This window comes from Pongo abelii, chromosome 7 (assembly GCF_028885655.2).
Source record: "Pongo abelii isolate AG06213 chromosome 7, NHGRI_mPonAbe1-v2.0_pri, whole genome shotgun sequence".
Taxonomy (NCBI): domain Eukaryota; kingdom Metazoa; phylum Chordata; class Mammalia; order Primates; family Hominidae; genus Pongo; species Pongo abelii.
The window spans coordinates 125,471,831-125,498,039 of NC_071992.2; the positions used below are offsets into that span (position 1 = coordinate 125,471,831).

The 26,209-nt window shown below is 35.1% G+C and overlaps 1 protein-coding gene across 1 annotated transcript in view; it reads left to right on the top strand.

Moving 5' to 3' along the window:
• PKHD1L1 (PKHD1 like 1) overlaps nucleotides 1-26,209 on the top strand; it is a 168,846-nt gene that overhangs the window by 35,493 nt on the left and 107,144 nt on the right. The window contains 13 exon segments of the mRNA XM_063726390.1: nucleotides 1,021-1,110; nucleotides 2,641-2,909; nucleotides 4,074-4,165; nucleotides 7,134-7,293; nucleotides 7,575-7,710; nucleotides 8,897-9,040; nucleotides 10,619-10,776; nucleotides 12,437-12,550; nucleotides 14,821-14,970; nucleotides 15,971-16,095; nucleotides 24,049-24,212; nucleotides 25,454-25,559; nucleotides 25,561-25,624. Coding sequence (XP_063582460.1) covers nucleotides 1,021-1,110; nucleotides 2,641-2,909; nucleotides 4,074-4,165; nucleotides 7,134-7,293; nucleotides 7,575-7,710; nucleotides 8,897-9,040; nucleotides 10,619-10,776; nucleotides 12,437-12,550; nucleotides 14,821-14,970; nucleotides 15,971-16,095; nucleotides 24,049-24,212; nucleotides 25,454-25,559; nucleotides 25,561-25,624 — 1,772 coding nt within the window.

Sequence of the window (26,209 nt, forward strand, 5' to 3'; positions counted from 1 at the left end):
TGGGAGGCTGAGGCAGGAAGATTACTTGAGCCCAGGAGTTTGATACCTGACTAGGCAATGCAGAGAGATCTGTCTCTACAAAAAAAGAAAGAAAAAAAGAAAAAAATTAGCTGGCGTAGTGGCACATGCCTGTAGTTCCAGCTACTTGAGAGGCTGAGATGGGAGGATTGCTTGAGCCCAGGAGGTGGAGGCTACGGTGAGCTATGATCATGCCACTGCACTCCAGCCTGGGTGACAGAGCAAGACCCTGACTCAAAAAACACACAATAAAATAGTGAAAAGTGGTGTCAAAATTTAAATTTTCCAGGCTATCAAACAAAACTTGGCAAAAATATCTCTCTCCATTTCCCTTGTCCTCACATTTCATGGGCTGCAATTGCCATTTCAGTGAATACTTTCTGAGGGCTGACCATATGTGAGGCATTGTGAGGAACACATGGAGGTTTAAAACATAGACTCTTCTCCTAAGTCTAATTGTGCTTATGTAAAAGTTACAATAGCTATCTTTTAGGCTTTTTTCCTGTTTTGGTTTCAGTCTGTCTGTGAAAATGCCATTTAACAATTATTATCCCCCCTTTTTTTTTCATTTGAAGAACTTGGACTAAGCCAGCACTTTTTTCTACCGAAGAGGTCTAGGGTCATCTACCTTTGAAAATTCTGAATGACATGGGTTTATTCAGCAACTTCTCTCCAAGGAACAAAATATAAGTTTTTACTTTGAATTCAGAAGTAACATTTTGTGCAAAGACATAGTATTATCAAATTTTTTATCTCAGAAATTATGAAATTTTCTATCTCAGGTTTGTGATGTTCCACCAGAAAAAAATGTTGCTTTGTGGAAGTATGACAATTATTATGTGAAAAGCTTTAATAGAGAATATGTAAAGGAAATAAAGAGCCCCAATTTTGCCTCTTGTTTATGCAACTTTGTTTTAATTGCAAAAGTGCTTAAAGATACACTGATGTGATTTGCATTCTGAAGTTTCAGTAGTAAAGGTTTTGTATCTTGCTTCTCTATAGGTGAACCTTGTGATATTTTGAATGTCATAGAAAATAGTATATGTTGCAAGACACCCCCCAAACCTCATATTCTCAAAACTGTATATCCAGGTAAGTTACCATAAGGGACAATGGCCATTTCTATATTTACATAAAAAGAATACATTAGTAAAAAATATTATTTAAACTTTTTAGAATTTAGAATTTGTAGTAAGAATTGTAAGAAATTTCCTCCAAGTTTTAAAATTTACATTTTCTGGACTAGAAAATATTTCTATTAAAATAGCTGCCAAAAAGCTGCACCTATGGAGAAAAACCCAGCCTAAATTATCAAGACACCCTACTGAAAACAGCACATCTCTACTGACAGAGTTTAATTATGCTTTTATTTCTAATTAAATTATGATAACTAAAACTTGGTACAGTCTACATAGAAATTTTTTAAGTGCCTTTTTCTGATTGAAAAAGATAAATAGGGGAAGTTAAATATTCACTTGTCTAGAATAATGTGGGAGTGAAAACAGGAGATGAGAGAAATGTTACTCTAAATTCTTTTCAGACTTACACCTTGTGGCTCAGTGAAATTGCTTTCCTATCTACACTAATACCATTGAAATGCTGTACATGTGTCTGCGTGTGGTGTGTATTTCATATCTTGTTCTCACAGTGAAAGTTGTTTATAATCATGTCTTCGTTTCACATTTGAAGCCAAATGAATTGTTTACGAACCTCTTAAATTTCTTTGGTTTGAATATTAGAAAAAAATGAACAGTTTAAGAAAATAATTTTGATAATTTATAATTGATGACTTTAAAGAAAATTGTGTATATCACTAGACACTGCTGCTGTAAAAGTATGAAGTGCTCAAAGCTTGTCTTCAACCAAATTCAGCTGAAGAAGGGTAGCCATTTTTTCCATATACAGACAACCTTAAGGCTGCTAAAGGAAGAAATAAGCCTAATTGTTATTGCAGTTGAAGGAAAAAAAAGAGAGAGATGGCTCCTTTCTGATTAGGAAAAAATTTAATCACAGGGTTTATTCTGGCAAGTATAGGTACAGTTTATTGAGAGTATCCAGTTTTTGATTCTGTCCAAGAAGGAGAAGAAGTCCTAGAGTAGAAGTAATGTTTTTTTAAAAAAGTAAAACAAGTATTGAGAGAAATCTGAAAGCCAACAATTTCTCTTCTTTGATTAATGGCTTTGTAAGCCATTAATTTACTTTTGTTAGAATAGTCAAGGCAAAGGTTTTGTAATAAAATGGCATGAATCTTGAAGTTTTGCAACATCAGTTATATCACAAGTAATAATTACTATATATTATCTTACATAAAGCACTTTTTAAATGCCAGATGTTTTACATGTGTATTATACATAATCCCTATAGCAGCCATGCAAATATTATTATTACTCCCATTTTACATATGTGGAAACTGAGGCTCAAATAAGTGAAGTAATAATGAACAAATTACAGACTGCCCTCTGACTGCAGGTACGTGTAGGGGAATGTGTAATTGTTTTGTTTGCACACATACTAAAAATATGAATTGATATACAGAATCTATAACCAACACCCAAGTAGAAAGCCATTGAGACATTGCATTATGATCCTGATGAAAGTCTTATTTTATTTCATTACACTTAGGAGGGAGAGGCCTGAAGCTTGAGGTGTGGAATAATAGCCGTCCAGTACATTTGGAAGAGATACTTGAATACAATGAAAAAACGCCTGGGTACATGGGTGCCAGTTGAGTAGATTCAGCTTCCTATATTTGGCCCATGGAACAAGACACATTTGTTGCACGCTTTAGTGGATTTTTGGTGGCTCCAGATTCTGATGTTTATAGATTCTACATCAAAGGTGATGACCGTTATGCTATTTATTTTAGCCAGACTGGACTTCCAGAAGATAAGGTAGGGAAGCCTCAGAATACTATTTGATACTGTAAAAACATTATGGTGATATTTATATGTATCTTACTCTAAATCAAAATGAATGAACATATTAAAAATGTATGAGAAATGATGTCATGTGGTTTGGCTCGTGGCTATTATCCTGGATATGACACAAGATATAAGATGATAGAAAATCTACAGCCTACAAGAAAATTTCCCATACCTGAAATTATTCTACATTATTCTACATTTACTTGGTCATGAGATAAAATTCATCTCTCTATTTTGTTTTTTTATAAATAGAATTATACATTTAATTTCATATGTAGTTTTTCACATATTAGTATTAAATACTAATTTTATTAAATAATTTATATAATCACTATTTTTAATGACTAAGTAGTGTTATTACTTGGGTTTACCAAGCTTAGATAACCATCTCCCTACTGATAAGTTTTTATTTACTTCTGGTGTTTTATGACCACAAATAATACTCTATTGAACATCTATGATCATTAGACTTTTCTGTATTTGGGGTTACTTTGTTAGGACAGTTTCACAAATATGAAACTAACAGATCAAATCAAAGTAACATTTTATGACTCAACTTATGTGGCAAGATTGCTTCCCAAACTGGTTGTGTAAGTTTAAATTGCTATCTATCTGTAATTTATGAATTCTAATTTTTATCATAGTTTGTACTCCAAAGTGTGTGTACTCCAGAGATGGTATAATCATTCCTAATGGGAAGCCCAAAGTCCTCTTACTCTAGTGTGCAGAACCATTTAGCAATCTTTGGCAATCTAATTTGGATTAAATCTCTCAAAGTTCCCCACAGAGCAAAAGACTATTTTATTTGTCAATAACTACCTTTTTCCTGGTAAGTATCTTCTTAGTTTCCACTGCAGTTCTAACTGTGGAAAAGCTATGATCTGTGTAGTATACTTGGTACAGTAGTGTTGATGTTAGTGAAGGGTAGAAGGAATGAAGTGAACTTTGATAATTTAAAAAAAATTTATAGCATAGTAGATAACAGATCTTAAAAGAAAAATATAAAGTGGTTTTACATTTTTCTACTTATGAAATTTCTAAGACTGAAATAATAAATGATAAATAAATAAATGTTGAAAAGGTCTATTAATAAAATCTCCCTTTTCTCTGTCTCTGTCTCTCTGAGATTAGGTGAGGATTGCATGTCATTCTGCTAATGCCAACAGTTACTTTTCCAGTCCAACACAAAGATCAGATGATATTCATCTGCAGAAAGGAAAAGAGTAAGGTTTTTTCCTGTCATTAAATTACTGTGTGGTATTTACAAGCTTTAAGTTTGTATTTTAAAATATTTTCAATTTATTTTTATTGGTGGAAGTGATATTAGTTTATTGGCTTAATTTATAATTGGTCATTCTCTATAATTTTATTCAAATGTGTTTCTTGATTTTCAAGAATACTGGCATTCAGCTAACCAGGGAAATTTGAAGTCTAGATTAACCCTGTTGCAAAATTACACTTTTGTGAAATGTACTTGATCCTGTTCTTAGTTCTTTACTTGGACTTTTCAGTCAATCCACCCATCTAATTTTTCTGTTCCTGCAGCTGAGCTCTTCAGTATTGCTAGGGAAAAATCACTAAACCACATAGATTGTTGCCACTGTTAATATGTATTTGTTACTAACTGGTTTATTCCAGGCCCTGAGCCAGGTACTGGAAATTTAAGAATATTAAAATACACTGCCAGAACTGAAAGAGCATATCATTTAGTGTTGAAAGGTCAAGTCCAAGGAGCCAGTGAGTGGGATTATCATCCAAATACCAGATAATCCCATTCAAAAAACCATTCAGAATTCCTAGGAAACAGGAAGATAAAAGACATGATACATTCAAAATGGAGAAGGTGGTGGAATGGAGTTACGTGAAGAACATCAAAAGATGCATTTGCATCTGCTAGACTTTACTATATAACAAAGCACCTCAGACTGTAGCAACTTCAAACAACAAGTGTGTATTATTTTGCACAATTTTATAGTTGGCTGAGCTGTTCTTTTAGTCCTGGCTAGTTTATTTGGGGATTGGTAACCAAGAATGCCTCACTCACATGTCTAGAGCCTCAGCAGGCATGGTTGAGTCTTAGATATTTGGGGCATCCCATTGCACGTGGTCTCTCATCATCCAGGAGGCTAGCCCAGGTTTGTCACGTTGTAGATAGCTAATGCATACTGGGCTTAATACCTAGGTGATGATGGGTTGATAGGTGCAGTAAAGAGGGGAGTCCTAATGCACACACACTCTGCAATACTCTGTCTGTGTCATATTTGCTGATATCCCATTGCCCAAAGCAAGTGGCCAAGCCTAGACTCAAGGATGAAGAAATAGACTTCCCTTCTTGATGGGAGGAGTGATTTTTCTTTTAAGTTTACCACATTACCCTTTCAGATATTGATGAAGTTATGCTCAGAGGCAGCATCATGAGGATCTTATGGAATTGGACAGGGAGGGTTGGGATCAGTGGAAACTGGGAGCAAATTAATGTTCTCACACTTAATGTTCTCGCTGAGGTCTTAGTAATACTGACATGGGGAAAGAGTTTAATTCCTTTTTTATCCTCCTTCTTCTACTTTCCTTCTTTAAATATTAAACATTTTCTTCTATAACCATGAAAACTACTGGGCCAGGTCAAGATAAATGGAGTGCTTGATTAATCCCTACTGCAATTAAGTGTCAGTACATTTTCAGACTTTGACTTGGTTTTGGAAAACGAGTTCAGTCTACCAGCTTGGCAGGATGCACAGAGTTTGAATGAAAGCAACTCCTAATACATCTGCTGCCTGCTTTCTGTGCTCCTGCAAAACCAGCTTGGAATTTACATACTGTGCTTACAATGATGGCTATGAAATCTGAAATTGAGGCCACTCTAGCTGGTTTATTGTAAAGTGGCTCTTCAAGCCTTTTCAAAGGTAGCTCATATTGCTAAATCATTTTACTCAAATATTAAAAATATAGTTTCATCTAGTGCATATCTTTTTGGTCACCTTATTTTGTTTGGAATTCTCCCTCAGTTACTAGTTTAAAAAATTTTGAATCCTTAAAATTCCCTTAGTGTTTGTTATTCATATGGATAATGGAATAATATCTATTTTATGAGACTTTTGTGAAGATTAAATATAATAGTGTCTGCAAAGTGCTTAGTTTATTGTCTAGCACAAAGAAAGTACCCAATTAATAGTTTTAAGCCACAAGTAAGGATGCAAAATTTTAATGGTTCTTCTTTGAATTCTGCTCTTTAATTAGTGTTGGTCATCTCAAGTCAGCAGAGCTGATGAGCAGGTTCTTATGGAAGTCAAGAGCCTGATATAATCCCCAAATATCAGTTCCATCGGGTGATGATCCAGAACCCCATCATTCTACACATATGAAACATGATAAATTTCCCTCATTCAGACTCTTTCATGAACTGTGGATACTTATTCTTCCTATATAAGAATATATGTTGAGTGATGTGAGACAATTTAGGGAAGCTCCCAGCTGTCCTCTCCAAAGATGTAAGCAATGGTGACCTTGCTAGAGATTTAGAGGAGAAGTAGTAATTTTGCACTCTCTTGTTAACAGCTGCTCAGTGAAGGCATTACCTTGGGTACACAGTAGGATGAGGGGCAGGAGACGTCAAGAATCAGGAATTCAAAATGTAAAGTGAAAATCCCATCCAGCTAATTGGAGGATCATAGTAAATCTGACCGGTAAAAGTTTCCTGAGGCGATGTTTTATTCCCCAAGTTACAAATGGAGCCAAATTTAAGGAACGTGAAAGTAGGAACTTTCATTCCTGACAAATATAACTACTCAGATACAAAATATATGCTATGTCTAAGCCTGCCATTTTCTTGAACACATTAAAATATTTAACCTCTGCATGTTGTCTGTGTTATATACCAGGGACAGGGTTATTTTTCAGGATCTTGAGTATAGGAAATAGTATTATCTTCTATAAATATTTATTGACTAAGCTGAATGAATTGATTATGAATGAGAACAACTTTCTACTAATGCAGATATCTTACATAATTCATTTTATTTTGGCAAAATGCTGTGAAAATTTTAACATTTGAATATTTAAAATATGAGAACTACAATATAAGTCATTTAACAGGCAGGCTTTTAAGATAATGTTGATATTTTATTCATTAAAATAATTTCATGGCAAGTGTTCTGGAAAAAAGTTATATTCATTAGTTACTCTATTTTCCAGATATTATATTGAAATCTTGCTGCAGGAGTATAGATTGAGTGCATTTGTTGATGTCGGACTGTACCAGTATCGAAATGTTTATACTGAACAACAAACAGGAGATGCAGTGAATGAAGAACAAGTTATCAAATCCCAGTCGACAATCATCCAGGAAGTACAGGTTTGCTATGATTGTAGTTCCACTAATAGAAAGAAAACGTTCGAAGGCAGGATCTCAATTTGATTATTAGTTTTTCTAGGTAAGATACTGTTTTAGGTGAAAGCAGTCATGGACAATTATTGAATTATGACTTTGAGTATTTGTGCGATAAGCCGAAAAGGCTGTTACTTGTCATTTTTGTAAAATAGAGCAATAAAGTGGTATTGAATAGCTGAATTATGATGCTTTTAAGATGTATGTATTTTTCATATGTTAAAAATGTTTTTTTAATTGGAAAATAGGTTATAACATTGGAAAACTGGGAAACAACTAATGCAATTAATGAAGTTCAGAAGATCAAGGTAACCAGCCCATGTTTGGAAGCTAATTCATGTTCACTTTACCAATATAAATTAATCTATAATATGGAAAAAACTGGTAAGTTCTAAATAATAAGGGAGATACTGTTTCTGTTCATGTATAGATGTAGCCATAAAGTATTTGCTGTAGTCAAATTATACTGTCTGGAAAATATAGTTTTGATGATATGCTAGACAAAGAAGCAGAAAAATATATTATGGAAAAAAGCCTTCAGACTGGGATAGAAAATGACATCCATACAAATAACTTTCTGGCATATACCATCATTTTCTAATAATAATGATAAATATATATCTAAATGCACATGGAATTTATATATTTGTTACTCATAGGTGTAAGTTAAGAAAATAGGAATTGTGAATAGTCGACCCAAATGCCCATCAATGATAGACTGGATAAAGAAAATGTGGTACACCACAGAATACTATGCAGCCATAAAAAGGGACGAGATCATGTCCTTTTCGGGGACATGGATGGAGCTTAAAGCCATTTTCTCAGCAAACTAACTCAGGAACAGAAAACCAAACACTGCATGTTCTCACTTATAAGCGGGAGCTGAACAATGAGAACACATGGACACAGGGAGGGGAACAACACACACTGGGGCCTGTTGGGGGATGGGGTCGGCACGGGGAGGGCATTAGGTTAGGAAAAATAGCTAATGCATACTGGGCTTAATACCTAGGTGATGATGGGTTGCTAGGTACAGCAAACCACCATGACATACATTTACCTATGTAACAAACCTGCACATCCTGAACATGTACCCCAGAACTTAAAAATAAAAAATTTAAAAGGAATTAAATTCATCATTGCACAGAAGTAAAATGACTTTCAATTTTTTACATTAAATGATAGGCCTGTGGAACACCAATTTATCAGCTAATAAACAACATTGCATTTCTATATTTTACAATAAATCCTAAAATACAACTTTTGCTACTACTGTTAATTGTTTTAACCAGTAAATATTGATGATTGCTTATTCTTTGCCAAATCCAATGATTATTACTGTGGGAATATTAAAACAATAAAATATCAGCCCTGTCCTCAAAGAGATCACGAATTAATTAGTCAATATTACTGAACTTGAATCAGTTTCAAAATACAATTTCTCTAAGTGATAACTTACATGGTACAGAGTATAGGTGCTTTAAAAATGTAAATACAAGACATCAGTGTTGGCTGCGGTAGCTCAGAAAGATTTCAACTTTTCTGTTCGTTTGTTTTAATCCAATCAAAGTCTTCCTACCTGCTGATGCTTCTGAATTCATACTGCAATCAGCCTTGAATGACCTCTGGTCTATAAAACCGGACACAGTTCAAGTAATAAGAACACAGAATCCCCAGAGCTATGTCTACACGGTAACATTCATATCAACTAGAGGTAAGCATGTATTTAATTTTGTACTTCTGTAGGAAACAAATGTATATCCTGTGCCACTCTAAAAGTTCCATAAGATGACAGAGAAAAAGATTTGGTTAATGTTAGGAGAAGCAGAAATTAAATGGTTTTTTCTACAGTAATTTAAATTTTAGTTGTATTTCAAGGAATGTACAACTCCAATGCATGAGAAATGCACTACACATACTACAAATGCATTTTCCATATAATAGCCTACTCTATAAATTAGTAAAAACTAGTGAAAATATTCATTCTGAAAATAAAATTTAGGCAAATCACTATTGTCCAGGAGACACTCATCTGGTCAAATCTTGCCTACTGAAAGGATTTTGTGGTCAAATTCACATGGGAGACACTGTATACCATGGGTCTTCCTTGAAGTTTGGCAGAGCTCATTGGAATATTAAAATCCCTGAGGAGTCCTGCAGTATTAAAAAAAAAAAGGAAAAAGAAAAAAATCAATTCACCTGTGTTTAATGCAAACTTATTTTATATCTCCATCTTTTTTCAAGTAATAGCTATTAACCTCCTATTAATGTTTTACACAAAACACTTTTGGAAATATTGACATAGACATTCTGCCTTCAAGTCAGACTACACAACTAATTTGGCTATTTGGTATATTTTGCTCAGAAAGTAGGTCCCTGAATGTGTGTGTGTTTACTTTTCTTTGGGCAATCATTGTTTTTCAATATGTAAGTAAAATGTTACTTCAATATTTATGTCTCATTTTATGAAATTGTTTATTTGATTGTTGAGTGGAGGATAAAGAATTTGATTTTACATGAATTTAAGTTTTAAAAAGTATACAAAAGTTAGATTGTCAAAATACTTATGAATAAACATATGGATATCCTTTTTGATGTTGATGTATTTTTATACATCAGAGAGAAATTTTAAGGCTTCAGCAGAGACCTGAAGAAATATGGTACCCAAATCCTAACTGGGCAAATTTTAAGACTTTACCCGACAAAAAGGGTCAAAAAGATCAATGAGATTCAACTGGTAGAGCATCCTTTCAAAGAGGAGAGACATTTGAGGACACGCCTTATTCCTCTCAAAGTGACAAAGCCAATGATTATCATACTAAGTGGCATGGTATGAACAAACCTCACAGGTCAGAGATTGTTTCCTGGAATTCAGCTTCGTGCCCTATTCATGTCTAAAGAAAATAGCAATATTCCAGCTAAGCATTTGCACTAAAATAATGGTACTAGCACAAAACTAAAAGAATTTTTGGAATATCCTACTGCTCATTGATCTTTATCTCACGGTCCTAATACATCTGTCTATCTTACAATACTTCCTTTTAAGCCATAGAAACAGAACCTTAAATATATAGCACTTTGTCTGTTTTGCTATTTATGCTATGGATAAATCTGCTCAAATTTAAGGATCTACATCGTCCCCATTCTTCCTTCTTTTGTGATAACGGAGCACCAAATGAAACCAATTTGGCTACATTTGAGCATCTATTTAATATATATAAATATATATAGTTTTATATATAGGCATTTTATTAGTTAACTTCCACAAATTCTGTTTGGCACTTAATTTCAGGAGACTTTGGTCTGCTTGGTTATGAAGTAGTTGAAGGGAATAATGTCACACTGGATATTACAGAACAAACCAAAGGAAAACCCAACTTGGAGACATTCACACTGAATTGGGATGGGATCACTTCTAAGCCGCTCACTCCATGGTCATCAGAGGCTGAAGTACGCTGTAGGAATGTTTCTACTACGCATTTTCCTTGCACCCTCTCACATCATTCATGGGCCATTTGTAGACAGATGGGAAAGAGACATTACTTCAAAAAAAATCACTGCAAATTATTTATCACCTGATCAACTCACCACAATTTATATACTGTGGATATTTTTATCTGAAAGGAGACTAAGAGTCAACCTAGCGCAGCCACCCCTTTTTCCAGACAAGGCATATCTCAAAGGTTCCAAAGCCTTGCCCTGCCGATGTGTAGAAGCTTTGAGTCCCTCTATGCACACTGGAATTGTTCTTCACTCAAAATCCAATTTGTTATCCTGTAAAATCAGAAATTCCTTGAGAGATGTAGTGCAATAAAAGCTTAGCTATAAAGTATTGGTTAGTTTAAATATCCTATTAATTTATTGATGTATTTTTATACATCAGAGAGAAATTTTAAGGCTTCAGCAGAGACCTTAAGGAATATGGTACCCAAATCCTAACTCGGCAAATTTTAAGACTTTACCCAACAAAAAGGGTCAAAAACATCAATGAGATTCCACTAGTGGAGCATCCTTTCAAAGAGGAGAGACATTTAAACAGAACACCATTTAAATGTCAACCTTTTATAAAGAACACTTTAAGGAGGAGTAATACATTCTTCTATTTGGCGTGATAGGTTGGAGCCTACCCATAGTGAGGAGAGAAGGGAGGAAATATTGCAAAGACAAGAGAAGGAAAGGGAAGTTCTTAGGTCTGTGCCAACAGGGCCTAATGTATCTCCATAGGGGGCAGCCGTTCATAAAGAAAGAATGCTTGTGAGTTACAACATTTTGACAACTATCTGGACAATGAATTTAAGTTAATATCTGTTTGCGGATTAAAGAGTATATATTGTCTCAAGCCCTTAATTCTAAGCGACAATTATTTCTGTGCTTTGCTGGAGAAATTGATATGGAAATTTTAGGAGACTTGTGAATATGTACTAATTTCTGCATAATCTGCAATAATTTATTATTTTTTGAAAAATTATAAATACACGCTTACGGTATATGCATGTAATCTTTTTTGTTTTTCAAGACAGAGTCTCACTCTGTCACCAGGCTGGAATGCAGTGGTGTGGTCTCCACTCACTGCAACCCTCCACCTCCCAGGTTCAAGCGATTCTCCTGCCTCAGCCTCCTGAGTAGCTGGGACTACAGGAGCGTGCCACATGCCCAGCTAATTTTTATATTTTTAAAAGAGACAGGATTTCACCATGTTGGCCAGAATCCATTGGAGTGTATAGTTTTTTTTTTCCAGTTAATTTTGAGTTATTTGGAAAAATTATTTATTTGGAATCTATCTAATTGGGTACTAATTAATTTAGGTTTGCTTCATTGCTCTCTTTAAAAAGCTCCTAAACAAATATGTGTGCCTTATAACTAAGTATGCTATTGTTAGCCAATTGTATGTAACTATTGTTATTCTAGAATAAAAGTCTTGAAAACTCATTAGGCACTAAAATTATCACACTAACTTAAAATTATTTAGAAAATTAACTCATAATCATGACTAAAATATGGGAATTATGAAAATGTCCTATTAATACTAATTAGTAGAATCAGTAGTAGGATTACTAGTGTTCTAACTTTTCATGAAAAGAAGTTACTAATGTTTATATTGCTAATTTAGTTTCAGGGAGCAGTGGAAGAAATGGTTAGCACTAAGTGTCCACCGCAAATTGCAAATTTTGAAGAAGGATTTGTTGTGAAATACTTCAGAGACTATGAAACTGATTTTAATCTGGTATGAAATATTTAATGAACTGTGAAACTGACCTAATAAGAATTTATATAATGGTTTGAAATTTTATTTCTTTTTTGAAGTAGCATTAATAACTTTGTCATTCACAGTCAAATTGCAAAAATGACTTTGTTATACATTTATTGTAAGGGCTGTTGGTAGGTGCTATTGGTAGTGCCTTCTATGATTCGTTCGTTAAAAAATTTTTGCTACTCATGAATTTTCTTGCTAGAAAGTAGGAAAGCTGATCAAAGGTAAGATTTGCAGTGTTTTTGTTTATTTTGTGCATAGGCCATTGTTGCATTGCTGTAAAGAAATACCTAAGACTGGGCAATTTAGAAAGAAAAGAGGTTTAATTGGCTCACAGTTCTGTAGGCTGTACAGGAAGCACGATGCTGACATCTGCTCGACATCTTGGAAGGCCTTGGGAAACTCTCAATCATGGTGAAGGCAAAGAGGGAACAGGCATGTCACTTGGCTTGGTGAAGAGCAAGAGAAGAGAGTGGGGCAGTGCCACAAACTTTTAAACAACCAGACCTTGTGAAAACTCACTCACTACCATGAGAACAGCACCGATGGGATGGTGCTAAGCCATTCATGAGAAATCCACCCCCACGATCAAATCACCTACCAACAGGCCCCACCTCAAACTTTGGGGATTACAATTCAACATGTGATTTGGTGGGGACACGGATCCAAATCATGTCATTTTGTTGGTGTTTTCTTTTTTCTTTTCTTTTCTTTTTTTCTTTTTTTTTTTGAGATGGAGTCTCGCTGTGTCTCCAGGCTGGAGTGCAGTGGCACGATCTCGGATCACTGCAACCTTCACCTCCCAAGTTCAAGCAATTTTTCTGCCTCAGTCTCCCGAGTAGCTGGGACTACAGGCTCGCGCCACCAGGCCCGGCTAATTTTTGTATTTTTAGTAGAGACAGGGTTTCACAATGTTGGCCAGGATGGTCTCGATCTCTTGACCTCATGATCCGCACGTCTCGGCCTCCCAAAGTGCTGGGATTACAGACGTGAGACACCGCACCTGGCCTTGGTTTTTGTTTTCTTAACTTGGATGCACAGTATATCCTTTCTCCTCATTGACTTCAGAGATTATAATTTATGGTGGGGCATTATGTGTTTTTATGTATTATGTAGTTTTATATAATTGCTTCTCGACATAACACTCTGGTTAATTAGTACACGGCCCAGTCATCATTTATTTCTTAATGAGATATTTTCTTTAATATAGAGTAAAGGAAGAAAATTGAATATGTGCTTTCTAATTCTCATTTTCAAGACTTCAGGAAGCCAGCTATTTGCTATTTCCAAGTGAAAACTGTAAGAATAAAAAATGTATACTCTAGTTATTTAATTCAGATTAATACCCTGGATATGAATATAAATCCTTGAAACTATCTCTCATGATACTTTTCATCAGCAGATTAGTGAGAAAAAATCTTTCCATTTAATAAATGACCTTTTCAACTTCATTTAATAAGCATATGTGTATTTATGTTCTATTTTGAACGTAGTAATAGCAGCCATGAGGATGGCACATGTAATTTATCTTCTACTCCTTTCCTACTTCATTTCTCATCACCACCCTCACATGCATTTCCATGCTGCACCTAACCTTACAGTTTGCATTCCCAGCACCATGCTCTCTCACACCTCTGCTTTTTTGCGCATATTTTGGCCTCTCTCCGAAGCCCCTATTTTCTTTTTACCATTTGCACAGTGCCTTTGACACTCTTTTCCATTCCAACAACTGCTATTTATCTTTAAAGACTTAACTCATTTGTCACTTCCCCTGAGTCATCTTTCTTGATGCTTTTATGTGAGTTAGATGCCTCCCTTGAGCCTTAGTATGATAATCATTGGCTTCTTTGTCTTAGACGGGTGGCCTCTGTCTACAGGGATAGAGTTCTTCACCACTTGAATCCTGAAGATTAAACAGCAAACACGCAAACAAGCAGAAACCTGACACACAGTAAACACTGCATAAACACTTATGGAAAGAATGAATAAATACCCATAAAGAGCTCATAACGTAAGGAAAAAAATCGAACTTGGGAACTAGTCAAATACTGGTATAAAGGATTATATAATTATGGATCCGAATGAGAGCTTTAGATTTCAGACAAGGAAGAAAACATCTCAAGTTAAAGTAATCAGGGAAACAATGGGGTCTGGGTTGAACCTTGAGTGGTCTGGGTGTATACATTGGGGGAAAACCAGAACAATAAATCATGTTTTCATTTGAAATATTATTGTTTCGGTAGGAACATATTAACAGAGGGCAGAAGACAGCTGAAACTGATGCTTACTGTGGTCGTTATTCCCTGAAAAACCCAGCTGTTCTTTTTGACTCAGCAGATGTTAAACCAAACAGACGACCATATGGAGATATTTTATTGTTTCCTTATAATCAGGTAAGCTCAACAAAATGATATGCTAATTGAATCTGGAAAATACCTTGGTAATAAAATTTCATGAAATTTTAAGACAAGGAAAAATGCTTGCCATATGATTAGTATGTCATATTGTAACAGGCACTATAGTGTAAATTCTGGGTGCTTATGGTTTCCTCTTCTGAGGATCCTCAAAATAATAAATATATACTATATATGTATATAGCACCATATATCATGTATTATATTTCTCTTTTAATTTCAGAAAAAAATATTTGCACACAAGTTTAAATACTAAAATAATTAAAAATGTATAAGATTCTTCATTTTTCTTCATTAATTAAGAAGAAAGAAAAATGGCTAGCCATCATAGGATGATCTTGGGTATCCAGTCAGGGAGAAGTGAAACAAAATTAGGAGCAGAGGAGATGGCAGTTTTAGTGAGGGTATTTAACACTGTTAATAATAGATTCACCCTTTCTCTTATTTTAAAATTCTCAAATTGTGGCACCTATCCTAAAATTCAAAGTTCTTAATATATTTGGCATGCCTAAGGACTTGGGGACCATTAAAATTGGTATTTAATTACTATTTTACAGTGACATTCATCTCTATCTCTAAATGTTCAATGATATTTATGTCCCATTTAATCTGCCCGAATGTTTACCTCTCTTCTTTTCTATGTGCATTGGACTTTTAAATTTACTGAGTAGCTTAGAGTTAGTACATAACTCATCTCTACAGAGAGTGAATTGTTTCCAGTTTTAAAGGAAACTATACGTAAAAAGAAATAGAGAATTTTAATTAATTGTAAGGTCATCTCAACGTCACTTCATCTATAAAATCTTTTGCAATTCTTCTGCAGCTAACTGGCTGAAATTAATCATTTCTTTCTCTGTGTTCTGGTACATTTTATGTAGAAAATGCTCAATCAATATTTATTGACTGAATTTATTTGAATTGTTATGAAACAATGTAATGGTCATATATTGTTACCATTGTTTTTCATATTTTTATGTAGTTATGTTTAGCATACAAAGAATTCCTGGCAAATTATATTGGTCTAAAATTCCAGTACCAAGACAATAGCAAGATTACTAGAAGCACTGACACACAGTTTACATACAACTTTGCTTATGGAAACAAGTAAGTTACACTATGAATTTGAAAATTACGTTATACCATGGTATATAAACTACAGAGATAAGACAAATCCATTTCTTGGGGTTTTTTGTTTTGGTCTGTTTGGAGAGATGACGGCAAATCATGCGCACAATGGATGTAAATGGCAATTTTCCTATTCTACACACGTACATCCAACAGAAATAGTCATGTTTTAAAGAAATCTCTACATTATGAAAATAACAATTGGTCATGACATAATCACCCATAACCATAAAAAGACAAAACAATGGTAAACTTTAGAATTTAAATTATGTATTACTAAATCTAATAATGTTCCTAGTTATGCTGGAAGGTAGAAAGAGACAGGCTTATCACAATATAGTCATTACAGTTTGATCACTGAAAAAAAGGAAGTAGAGAGATTTTGAAATAATGCTTGCTGTGCCAAAAGTTAGGCACAAAGAAATGCGAATAGAGAAACATAAAGGAAGAAACAAAATAAACCTAGAGAAGCTATTTAATGACTACAACTGTCATGCCTTTAAACACAATTTAGTTCTATATAATTATTTTTGGGGTTTTATTAATTTTTATATCTTCTGAAGTTTATGTCAGTTGTGACTGCATTTTCATACACAGTACATACAAAAATTTCATTTACAGTATTTCATTTACAACAGAAACAATAGTGAAGACATACACAGAGACACATACCTTTCTATTTTGTAAAGTACTCTCCATAAATTGTTGTTGTTTATTAAAGTATAATTTACATAAAGTAAAATTCACTCTTTTTAAGTGCACAGTTTAGTGAGTTTTAACACATGTATACAGTCATGTAACCATCACTCCACTGAAGACATAGAACATTTTCTCTCTACAATTTTAGAAGTTTTTCTTTCATATAAAGTTTTTCTCATAAAAATAACCATGGTGGAATCTCCATATCTTGAAAATATTCCTTTTTTTTTGCTTTTTTTTCTGTTATAGCTACATCACAATCTTTATTTTATATGGGTCTATACAGTTTATATGATACTCTAATACATGCCATGTAAATTTCCATCATTTTATAAGACATGGAGAGCATTATTCTATTATAATAAGACATGGAGAGCACTATTTTCTTCCCATCATAGAATAGAACTCTGTGACTCAGAACTGCCATGTGTGGAACAAGCACGAGGGAGAACCAGCTTCTCCTCTTGACACCTAGACAGAAGGAGTGAGAAAATGATCCGAAGTTGGAAATAGAACCAAATGTTTACCATAAACAAAACAAAGACAAGGAATAAAAACAGGCAAGATGTTAATGGAGAGTAGAGTAGTTAGATGGGAAGAAAGGGCAGTCTTGATGGAAGAATAAGTTTCTTGATGCAAAAGCTGCTGCTCAAATCTGCAATTTCAGTTGTCCCGTTTTCTACATCTTCCCAACATTATTATTATTATTATTATTTTTGAGACAGGGTCTGATTCTGTCACCATGGCTGGAGTGCTGTGGGACCATCACAGTTCACTGCAGCCTTCACCTTCTGGGCTCAAGTGGTCCTCCCACCCCAGCCTTCCCCAACAAGTAGCTGGTACTGCAGGTGTGCATCACCATGCCCAACTAATTTTTTTGTTTTTGCGGAGATTGGGTCTTCCATGTTGCCACAGCTGGTCTTGAACTCCTAGGCTCAAGCAATCCTCCTGCCTAGGCCTCCCTCCCAAAGTCCTGGGATTATAGGCATGAGACACCATGCCTGGCCCCCAACACTATTTTCAAAATGCATCAGCCAGTTCCCAATTCATAACTTTAGAAATTCATATACTCTAAAAATTGTTGACATATGTTGGACTGCAAAGGAAACCTTGTTTGTTAAAGGTTTTAAAAACTATATTTTAGAGGACAAGAAGTGTGAAGTGGGAGACAGCCAGGGTGTAGACCTGGAGGTGCTCCAGCAAAGCTAGGTCTCCAGACTCTATCAGGAGGAAATCAGTTGTGTTCACTGGGACAGTGGCAGAAAGGTGACAAAAGATGGGACCAGGCAGGTGGGTGGGAGCATATCAGAGTTATCCTTCCTGTGGAACTGGAATGATCTTATTTTTAAAAAAGGATGGGGCTGGGCAACATGGCAACCATCTCTACAAAAAATACAAAAATTAGCTGGACATGGTGGTGCACACCTGTGGTCCCAGGTACTCAGGAGGCTGAAGTGGAGGATTGCTTGAGTCCGGGAGATCCAGGCTGCAGTGAGCCAAGATTGCGCCACTGCACTCCAGCCTGGGTGACAGAATGAGACCTTGTCTTAAAAAAAAAAAAAAAAAAAAGGGTGTGTGTGTGTGTGTGTGTGTGTGTATGTGTGTGTGTAGGAAGTCATAGTCTTCCATTTTTAATATAAAACATCAACATCATATTTGAAGTATGTATCTCTGGCATCAGATCCTGAGCATATGGACCTAATTCTCTTCAGATACTCTGATCAATCAATGGATAAAGTGAGGGCAACTGTAGACCAAGTTTAAATACAGGTGTCAGTATTTCTTTAGTCATGAGGTAGGAATCCACAGTCCAACAGGTGTTTGTCAGAGGGAAAAACTTTAATAAGGGCATTAAGCTTTTCAAAGAATTCTTCAGGAAACACAAAAGTCATGCTTCATATATTCCTTAGGTTCTTGAAATAAGCATTAAAAAGATAATGACTGATGTCTTGTCCCAAGTATAATATCTACACGTTTCCACAGAATGTAAAGAAAGAGAAATTCTTGTTTACACAAAGTTCATTAGATACTGAAGTGTGGTAGAACTTGAAGTGGACTTCAAAGAAGAGAGAGAGAAAAATGCCTGAAATGTATACATGCTGTGGATGGTGTTTGCACAGAACCATATGATTTTAATAATTAACAATATCAACTTAAACAATATTAATTCTTCCAATCCATGAACACTGGATATATTTCCATTCATCTGTGTTGAGAGAGGTATATTAGTATTGAAAAACATGTTGCATCCCCCAGTGCACAAATATATGCCTTTGAGGCCATTACATAGTTGAATCCGATGTATAAAATGGGACTGAAGCTAGCTCCTGGAATGAATGAAATGAGTGGGGAGAATGCTGCCATTCCACAGAGGAATTGTTGACTCAAAAGAGGACATCCTTTGTTGGCAGTCACATAGGCAGATGCAATACCAGGAGTTGAGCCTGCCCTGCCTCTGTTAGGTGGCAAGGAGCATGAAAAGTCCATAAACAATATGATTATATACCACTGCTTCGTGCCCAATTTGCTATAGTCCATCTTTATGAAGCAGAAATCCTTCTCAAAGGGACATCTGAAGGTACATTGTTCAACAGGAAGGAATGATTGAACTGAACAGTGAAATAACAATTTTACTTTTGATGCCTATCGCCCTTATGCTATGCACTCCTCCACTGCCACAGGATTTTGGAACATTTTATGGATCCTTGTTCTTCTGTATCAATCAAGTCATCACTTACCATATCATTAAATAGGTCTCTCCTTTTAGCCTATAATTTGGGATGGCTGAAGGGAGATGGGGATGGTTAATGGGTACAAAAAACAGCTAGAAAGAATGAATAAGACCTAGTATTTGATAGCACAACAGGGTAGCTGAAATCAATAATAATTAATAGTACATTTAAAAACAAAGTATAATTTCATTGTTTATAATACAAAGGATTAAAGGCTTGAGGGGATGGATACCCCATTTTACATGATATGATTATTATGCATTGCATGACTGTATCAAAACATCTCATGTACCCCCACAAATATAGACACCTACACATGTATCCACAAAAAATAAAACTAAAAATTTTTTTAAAATTAAAAAACTTATCTGCTGTACAGTAATTTTCAAGACACATTACATTTGATGAAGTTCATGGATTTTCTTTACCCTAAATGTTACAAGACCTTTTTTTTTTTTCTTTTATTATTATTATTATTATTATACTTTAGGTTTTATGGTACATGTGTGCAATGTGCAGGTAAGTTACATATGTATACATGTGCCATGCTGGTGCGCTGCACCCACCAACTCGTCATCTAGCATTAGGTATATCTCCCAATGCTATCCCTCCCCCCTCCCCCCACCCCACAACAGTCCCCGAAGTGTGATGTTCCCCTTCCTGTGTCCATGTGTTCTCATTGTTCAATTCCCACCTATGAGTGAGAATATGCGGTGTTTGGTTTTTTGTTCTTGCGATAGTTTACTGAGAATGATGATTTCCAATTTCATCCATGTCCCTACAAAGGACATGAACTCATCATTTTTTATGGCTGCATAGTATTCCATGGTGTATATGTGCCACATTTTCTTAATCCAGTCTATCATTGTTGGACATTTGGGTTGGTTCCAAGTCTTTGCTATTGTGAATAATGTGGCAATAAACATACGTGTGCATGTGTCTTTATAGCAGCATGATTTATAGTCCTTTGGGTATATACCCAGTAATGGGATGGCTGGGTCGAATGGAATTTCTAGTTCTAGATCCCTGAGGAATCGCCACACTGACTTCCACAAGGGTTGAACTAGTTTACAGTCCCACCAACAGTGTAAAAGTGTTCCTATTTCTCCACATCCTCTCCAGCACCTGTTGTTTCCTGACTTTTTAATGATTGCCATTCTAACTGGTGTGAGATGGTATCTCATTGTGGTTTTGATTTGCATTTCTCTGATGGCCAGTGATGGTGAGCATTTTTTCATGTGTTTTTTGGTTGCATAAATGTCTTCTTTTGAGAAGTGTCTGTTCATGTCCTTCGCCCACTTTTTGATGGGGTTGTTTGTTTTTTTCTTGTAAATTTGTTTGAGTTCATTGTAGATTCTGGATATTAGCCCTTTGTCAGATGAGTAGGTTGCGAAAATTTTCTCCCATTTTGTAGGTTGCCTGTTCACTCTGATGGTAGTTTCTTTTGCTGTGCAGAAGCTCTTTAGTTTAATTCGATCCCATTTGTCAATTTTGGCTTTTGTTGCCATTGCTTTTGGTGTTTTAGACATGAAGTCTTTGCCCATGCCTATGTCCTGAATGGTAATGCCTAGGTTTTCTTCTAGGGTTTTTATGGTTTTAGGTCTAACGTTTAAGTCTTTAATCCATCTTGAATTGATTTTTGTATACGGTGTAAGGAAGGGATCCAGTTTCAGCTTTCTACATATGGCTAGCCAGTTTTCCCAGCACCATTTATTAAATAGGGAATCCTTTCCCCATTTCTTGTTTTTCTCAGGTTTGTCAAAGATCAGATACTTGTAGATATGTGGCATTATTTCTGACGGCTCTGTTCTGTTCCATTGATCTATATCTCTGTTTTGGTACCAGTACCATGCTGTTTTGGTTACTGTAGCCTTGTAGTATAGTTTGAAGTCAGGTAGCGCGATGCCTCCAGCTTTGTTCTTTTGGCTTAGGATTGACTTGGCGATGCGGGCTCTTTTTTGGTTCCATATGAACTTTAAAGTAGTTTTTTTTTAAACAAGAATATTCTTGTTTAAAGAAAATCCATGGACACCATCAAATGTAATGCATCTTAAAAACCCTAGAAGAAAACCTAGGCATTACCATTCAGGACATAGGCATGGGCAAGGACTTCATGTCTAAAACATGGGCAAGGACTTCATGTCTAAAACATGAACACATGGACACATGGACACAGGAAGGGGAACATCACACTCTGGGGCCAGGAAGGGGAACATCACACTCTGGGGCCTATTGTGGGGTGGAGGGAGGGGGGAGGGATAGCATTAGGAGATATACCTAATGCTAAATGACGAGTTAATGGGTGCAGCACACCAGCATGGCACATGTAGACATATGTAACTAACCTGCACATTGTGCACATGTACCCTAAAACTTAAAGTATAATAATAATAAAATAAAATAAAAAAATAAAAATAACATGGTTGCCTTGATATTACCAGTCAAGACGAGATAAATTTATCTGCTTCTAACAGTTGTTTCTTTTTTTCTTTTTATTCTTTTTTCTTATTTATTTATTTATTTATTTTTATTATTATTATTATACTTTAAGTTTTAGGGTACATGTGCACAATGTGCAGGTTAGTTACATATGTATACATGTGCCATGCTGGTGTGCTGCACCCATTAACTCGTCATTTAGCATTAGGTATATCTCCTAATGCTATCCCTCCCCCCCCACCCACCCCACAACAGTCCCCAGAGTGTGATGTTCCCCTTCCTGCGTCCATGTGTTCTCATTGTTCAATTCCCATCTATGAGTGAGAACATGTGGTGTTTGGTTTTTTGCCCTTGCGATAGTTTGCTGAGAATGATGATTTCCAATTTCATCCATGTCCTTACAAAGGACATGAACTCATCATTTTTTATGGCTGCATAGTATTCCATGGTGTATATGTGCCACATTTTCTTAATCCAGTCTACCATTGTTGGACATTTGGGTTGGTTCCAAGTCTTTGCTAGTGTGGTATTTCTTTTTTTCTTTTGAGACGGGGTCTCACTCTGTTGCCAAAGTTGGAGTGCAGTGGCGTGATCTCAGCTCACTGCAACCTCCACCTCCTAGGTTCAAGCAATTCTCCTGCCTCAGCCTCCTGAGTAGCTGGGATTACAGGCGAGCGCCACCCTGCCTGGCTAATTTTTTGTATTTTCAGTTAGTGACGGGGTTTCACCATATTGGTCAGGCTGGTCTCCAACTCCTGACCTCGTGATCCACCCACCTCGGCCTCCCAAAGCGCTGGGATTACAGGCGTGAGCCACCGCACCCGGACTCTAACAAATATTTCCAAATCTGCTTTAATATAGGTCAGACAGTCCACCTTGATCAAGTAGATGTATTAGTATTTGTTGTTTTCAGTACACTGTTAGTGTTAAAAGTACCATTTCCCATCCCCTAAAATTGTTCTACAACCTTCCAAAAAGTGGTTTGTAGTTGTAAATCAAGTTTTAAAATCTAAAAACAGGCTGCCTTTCTCTTCAAAAAATGGAATTATTTAATCACAAAGGCACAGTGTACAGTTCAGTTTTGATATCATTTGCAGTCTCCTTTTCCCTTACAAAAGGTCCTGTTCAGTATGCCAAATTTTCTAAGTTGTGGTTTTTAAAATTTTAGAATTGTATAATTAGTTGTACAATTCTACACTGTGGCCCTAGGTACTTTTTTTTAATTTAAAGAGCACTTTAACTTAATGTCGTTTGCATACAATTTTCTAAAACTGATATGTGTAGTCTAATCTTTGATGAGCTAGAGGTGGATCCCATGATGAGTTTATGAACCCTGAAGAAAATGGGACTCTAAGGTACCCAAACAAACTAGTCAGTTAATAACTACAGTGGTAGCTGATGAAAGATTATTGTTAAACTATATTTAATTATTTGAATAGAAATACTTATATATGTGTTGCAAACTCTTATAGCTTTAATGCTTTACTGTAATTTATGGGATTCCAATGCAGTTATGATTTAATGGAAAATCTGAATCTGAGTTATACATTTAAAGGGTACTGTGCAACCATTTATATCTACAAATAACACCCTTCTAGCACTTAGAACAAGGGACAATGCTACTCCAGGGAACTTTCCTGGAAGTGTTATCAAGTTCCAGTTTTGCTTCTTAGCAGTGGACTGAACTTACTGTTCTATGCCTGGTATTGTTCACGAAAATTGTTGACTCCATTCTTGTGTCTTGTTTTGTTAATGTGCCCTACACCAATGCCTGTGCTTCTTGGTTTCCTTACTTGTTGTTACACAATGTTATTTTACATTCCTATGGCTACTGCCAAGGCTACAAATAAACGAAAGCTTATATTTGTATACAGTGCTAAATCTTTTAGTGCCAATGTAAGTTTCTGCCTGCTGTGCCTTGTTATGGCTGCTTTTCTGTGCTAATAAAGCTCCCTTGATGGTCTTCTTGTGGGAAAAAATATTTTAGTCTACAAAATTTTAATGCTTTTTAAAGTATATTTGCTTAAATGTTACCACAACAAATTAATCAAACATATTTCAGCTGGACTTACACTTGTATAGACCTTCTGGATCTCATAAGAACGAAATACACTGGGACAAATGTTTCTCTTCAGAGGATTAGTTTACATAAAGCATCAGAATCACAGTCTTTCTATGTGGATGTAGTGTACATTGGACACACATCTACAATCTCAACATTGGATGGTATGTTGTATCATTTGATCTCTACTTTAATCTAAATATAGTAAAATCTTACCATGGAAATTATTTTTATATTCTGTATTATAGATAGAAACATTAATATCTAAATATTAATGAGTCACTCTTTTATCTGAATAATATTATTATTTTATTTTGTAATGAATAGTGGAAGGTGATTATTCCAAGGATAAATGAATCCTTAATGAAAACTTTCTCACAATAGCAAGAATTTGCTTTATAGTCCAGGATTTTGTTTATGGATAAATACACTATGTCAAACATTTTCATTTTGCTTTGTTTTATTTTTGAGATCTAGTCCCAAAATGCAACTATTGACATTGACATCCGTCTACTAAGATTGACTTGAAACTTTCCATAGACTTAAGAGTGATAACTAATAATACTACAAATGAAACCTTCATTTCAATAGTGTTAGCATTGTGTTTCTAGTCATGTTAATAGACATGACATTTATTAGATGTAGTAATAATAAAAATTAAACTCTACGGTCTTTTAAAAAATTAACCTAACTCCAAATGTCACCTTAAAAGTGACTTTTCCCATTTTTGAAAGAAACATTAGAATCCTTTTCTTTGGAACTGCTTTCAAGTGCAAGGTGGTGAATTAACTGATTTTTTTTTTAATGTAAATGTTACTACTTCATTGTCACTCCTTTTGAATCTGCTGTCACCAGACCTACATTATGATTGATAGAACATGTATAAGACAGATGGATTGTGCTGGGATAAATGTTGTCGTTCATTAAACGATACTCACTTAGCACCTACTATGTGACAGGCATTGTGTCAAGTACTAACAAAAGAGCAATGAAGATGACAATCTTTGTCCTGCCCTCATGAAGCACACATCCTAGTGAGCACCACATTTGGGGGATGTAGAACAGAACAAAGCTAACTAACCACAGAAGGCTGCAGGAAACCCAGGGATTGGTGGCTTTTAAATATTTAGTTTTTACTTGATAGGGTTCATATGTCAAAAGACATAAAGCTTCATAATATAAAAATGAAAATTTAGCAAGCTTCATAAACTACTTTCCTTCAGGTCTTCTTTCTAATACTTGATTTTAGATACTTTATTCCATGACAATGTTGATATTATTTGATGATTTTATTTTTAGCAACAGAAGCAATGCAATTTTATCTCCTCTCTATTAGGTTAATTTTACATGGCAAAACCCACAATTACTTTTACACCAACCTAATATTTTTATTTATATTCTTTAGAAATGCCCAAGAGAAGACTTCCTGCATTAGCAAATAAAGGAATGTTCTTAGAGCACTTTCAGGTGAATCGGACCAAAACAAATGGGCCAACTATGACAAACCAATATTGTTACCATGACTTCATACAATTGCAGTCACAATATACCCATGATGGCTGTGAGCTTTGGGCAGGTAAGCCTAGAATTTTGCATTAATTTTTATGTAGTGAATTTTATTTTTAATTTTTTTAAATAACCAACATACAGATGGAATATTTTAACAGGAAAAGATAACTAACTATTCTAAGGTTATATGAAGACTTGGAGTACGAAAATTGACTTTAAGTATTAAAAAATTTCTTGCAGAAATATGTCTATGGGAAGGAAAACAGGGAGAAATATCCTTAAAAAACGAAGTCATATTTAAGTAGAGTTTTCTCTGTGGACGTAAAAGAAAAAGTTATGGTCTCTTCCAATAAACATCCTTAAACAGATATTATTGAAAGAAAAGTTGAGATTCTGCATTATGCTTTTAAATTGTTTTGTTATAAACACCATTTATTTTTGCTTGTATGAAAATTTATACAAGGGAAGAAAGAAGTGGTTTTTCATAATTCCAGAAGGACCTGAACAATTTTTTGTACATTTGTAATAAGATTAATATTAAATATTACACATATAAAGAAAAATTTAAAATTAAATTTCTGTAAAAATATTCAATGAGTTAATATGATTTCCTACCACAAACCAAAAACAAGTATAATAAGCTCAAGATTAA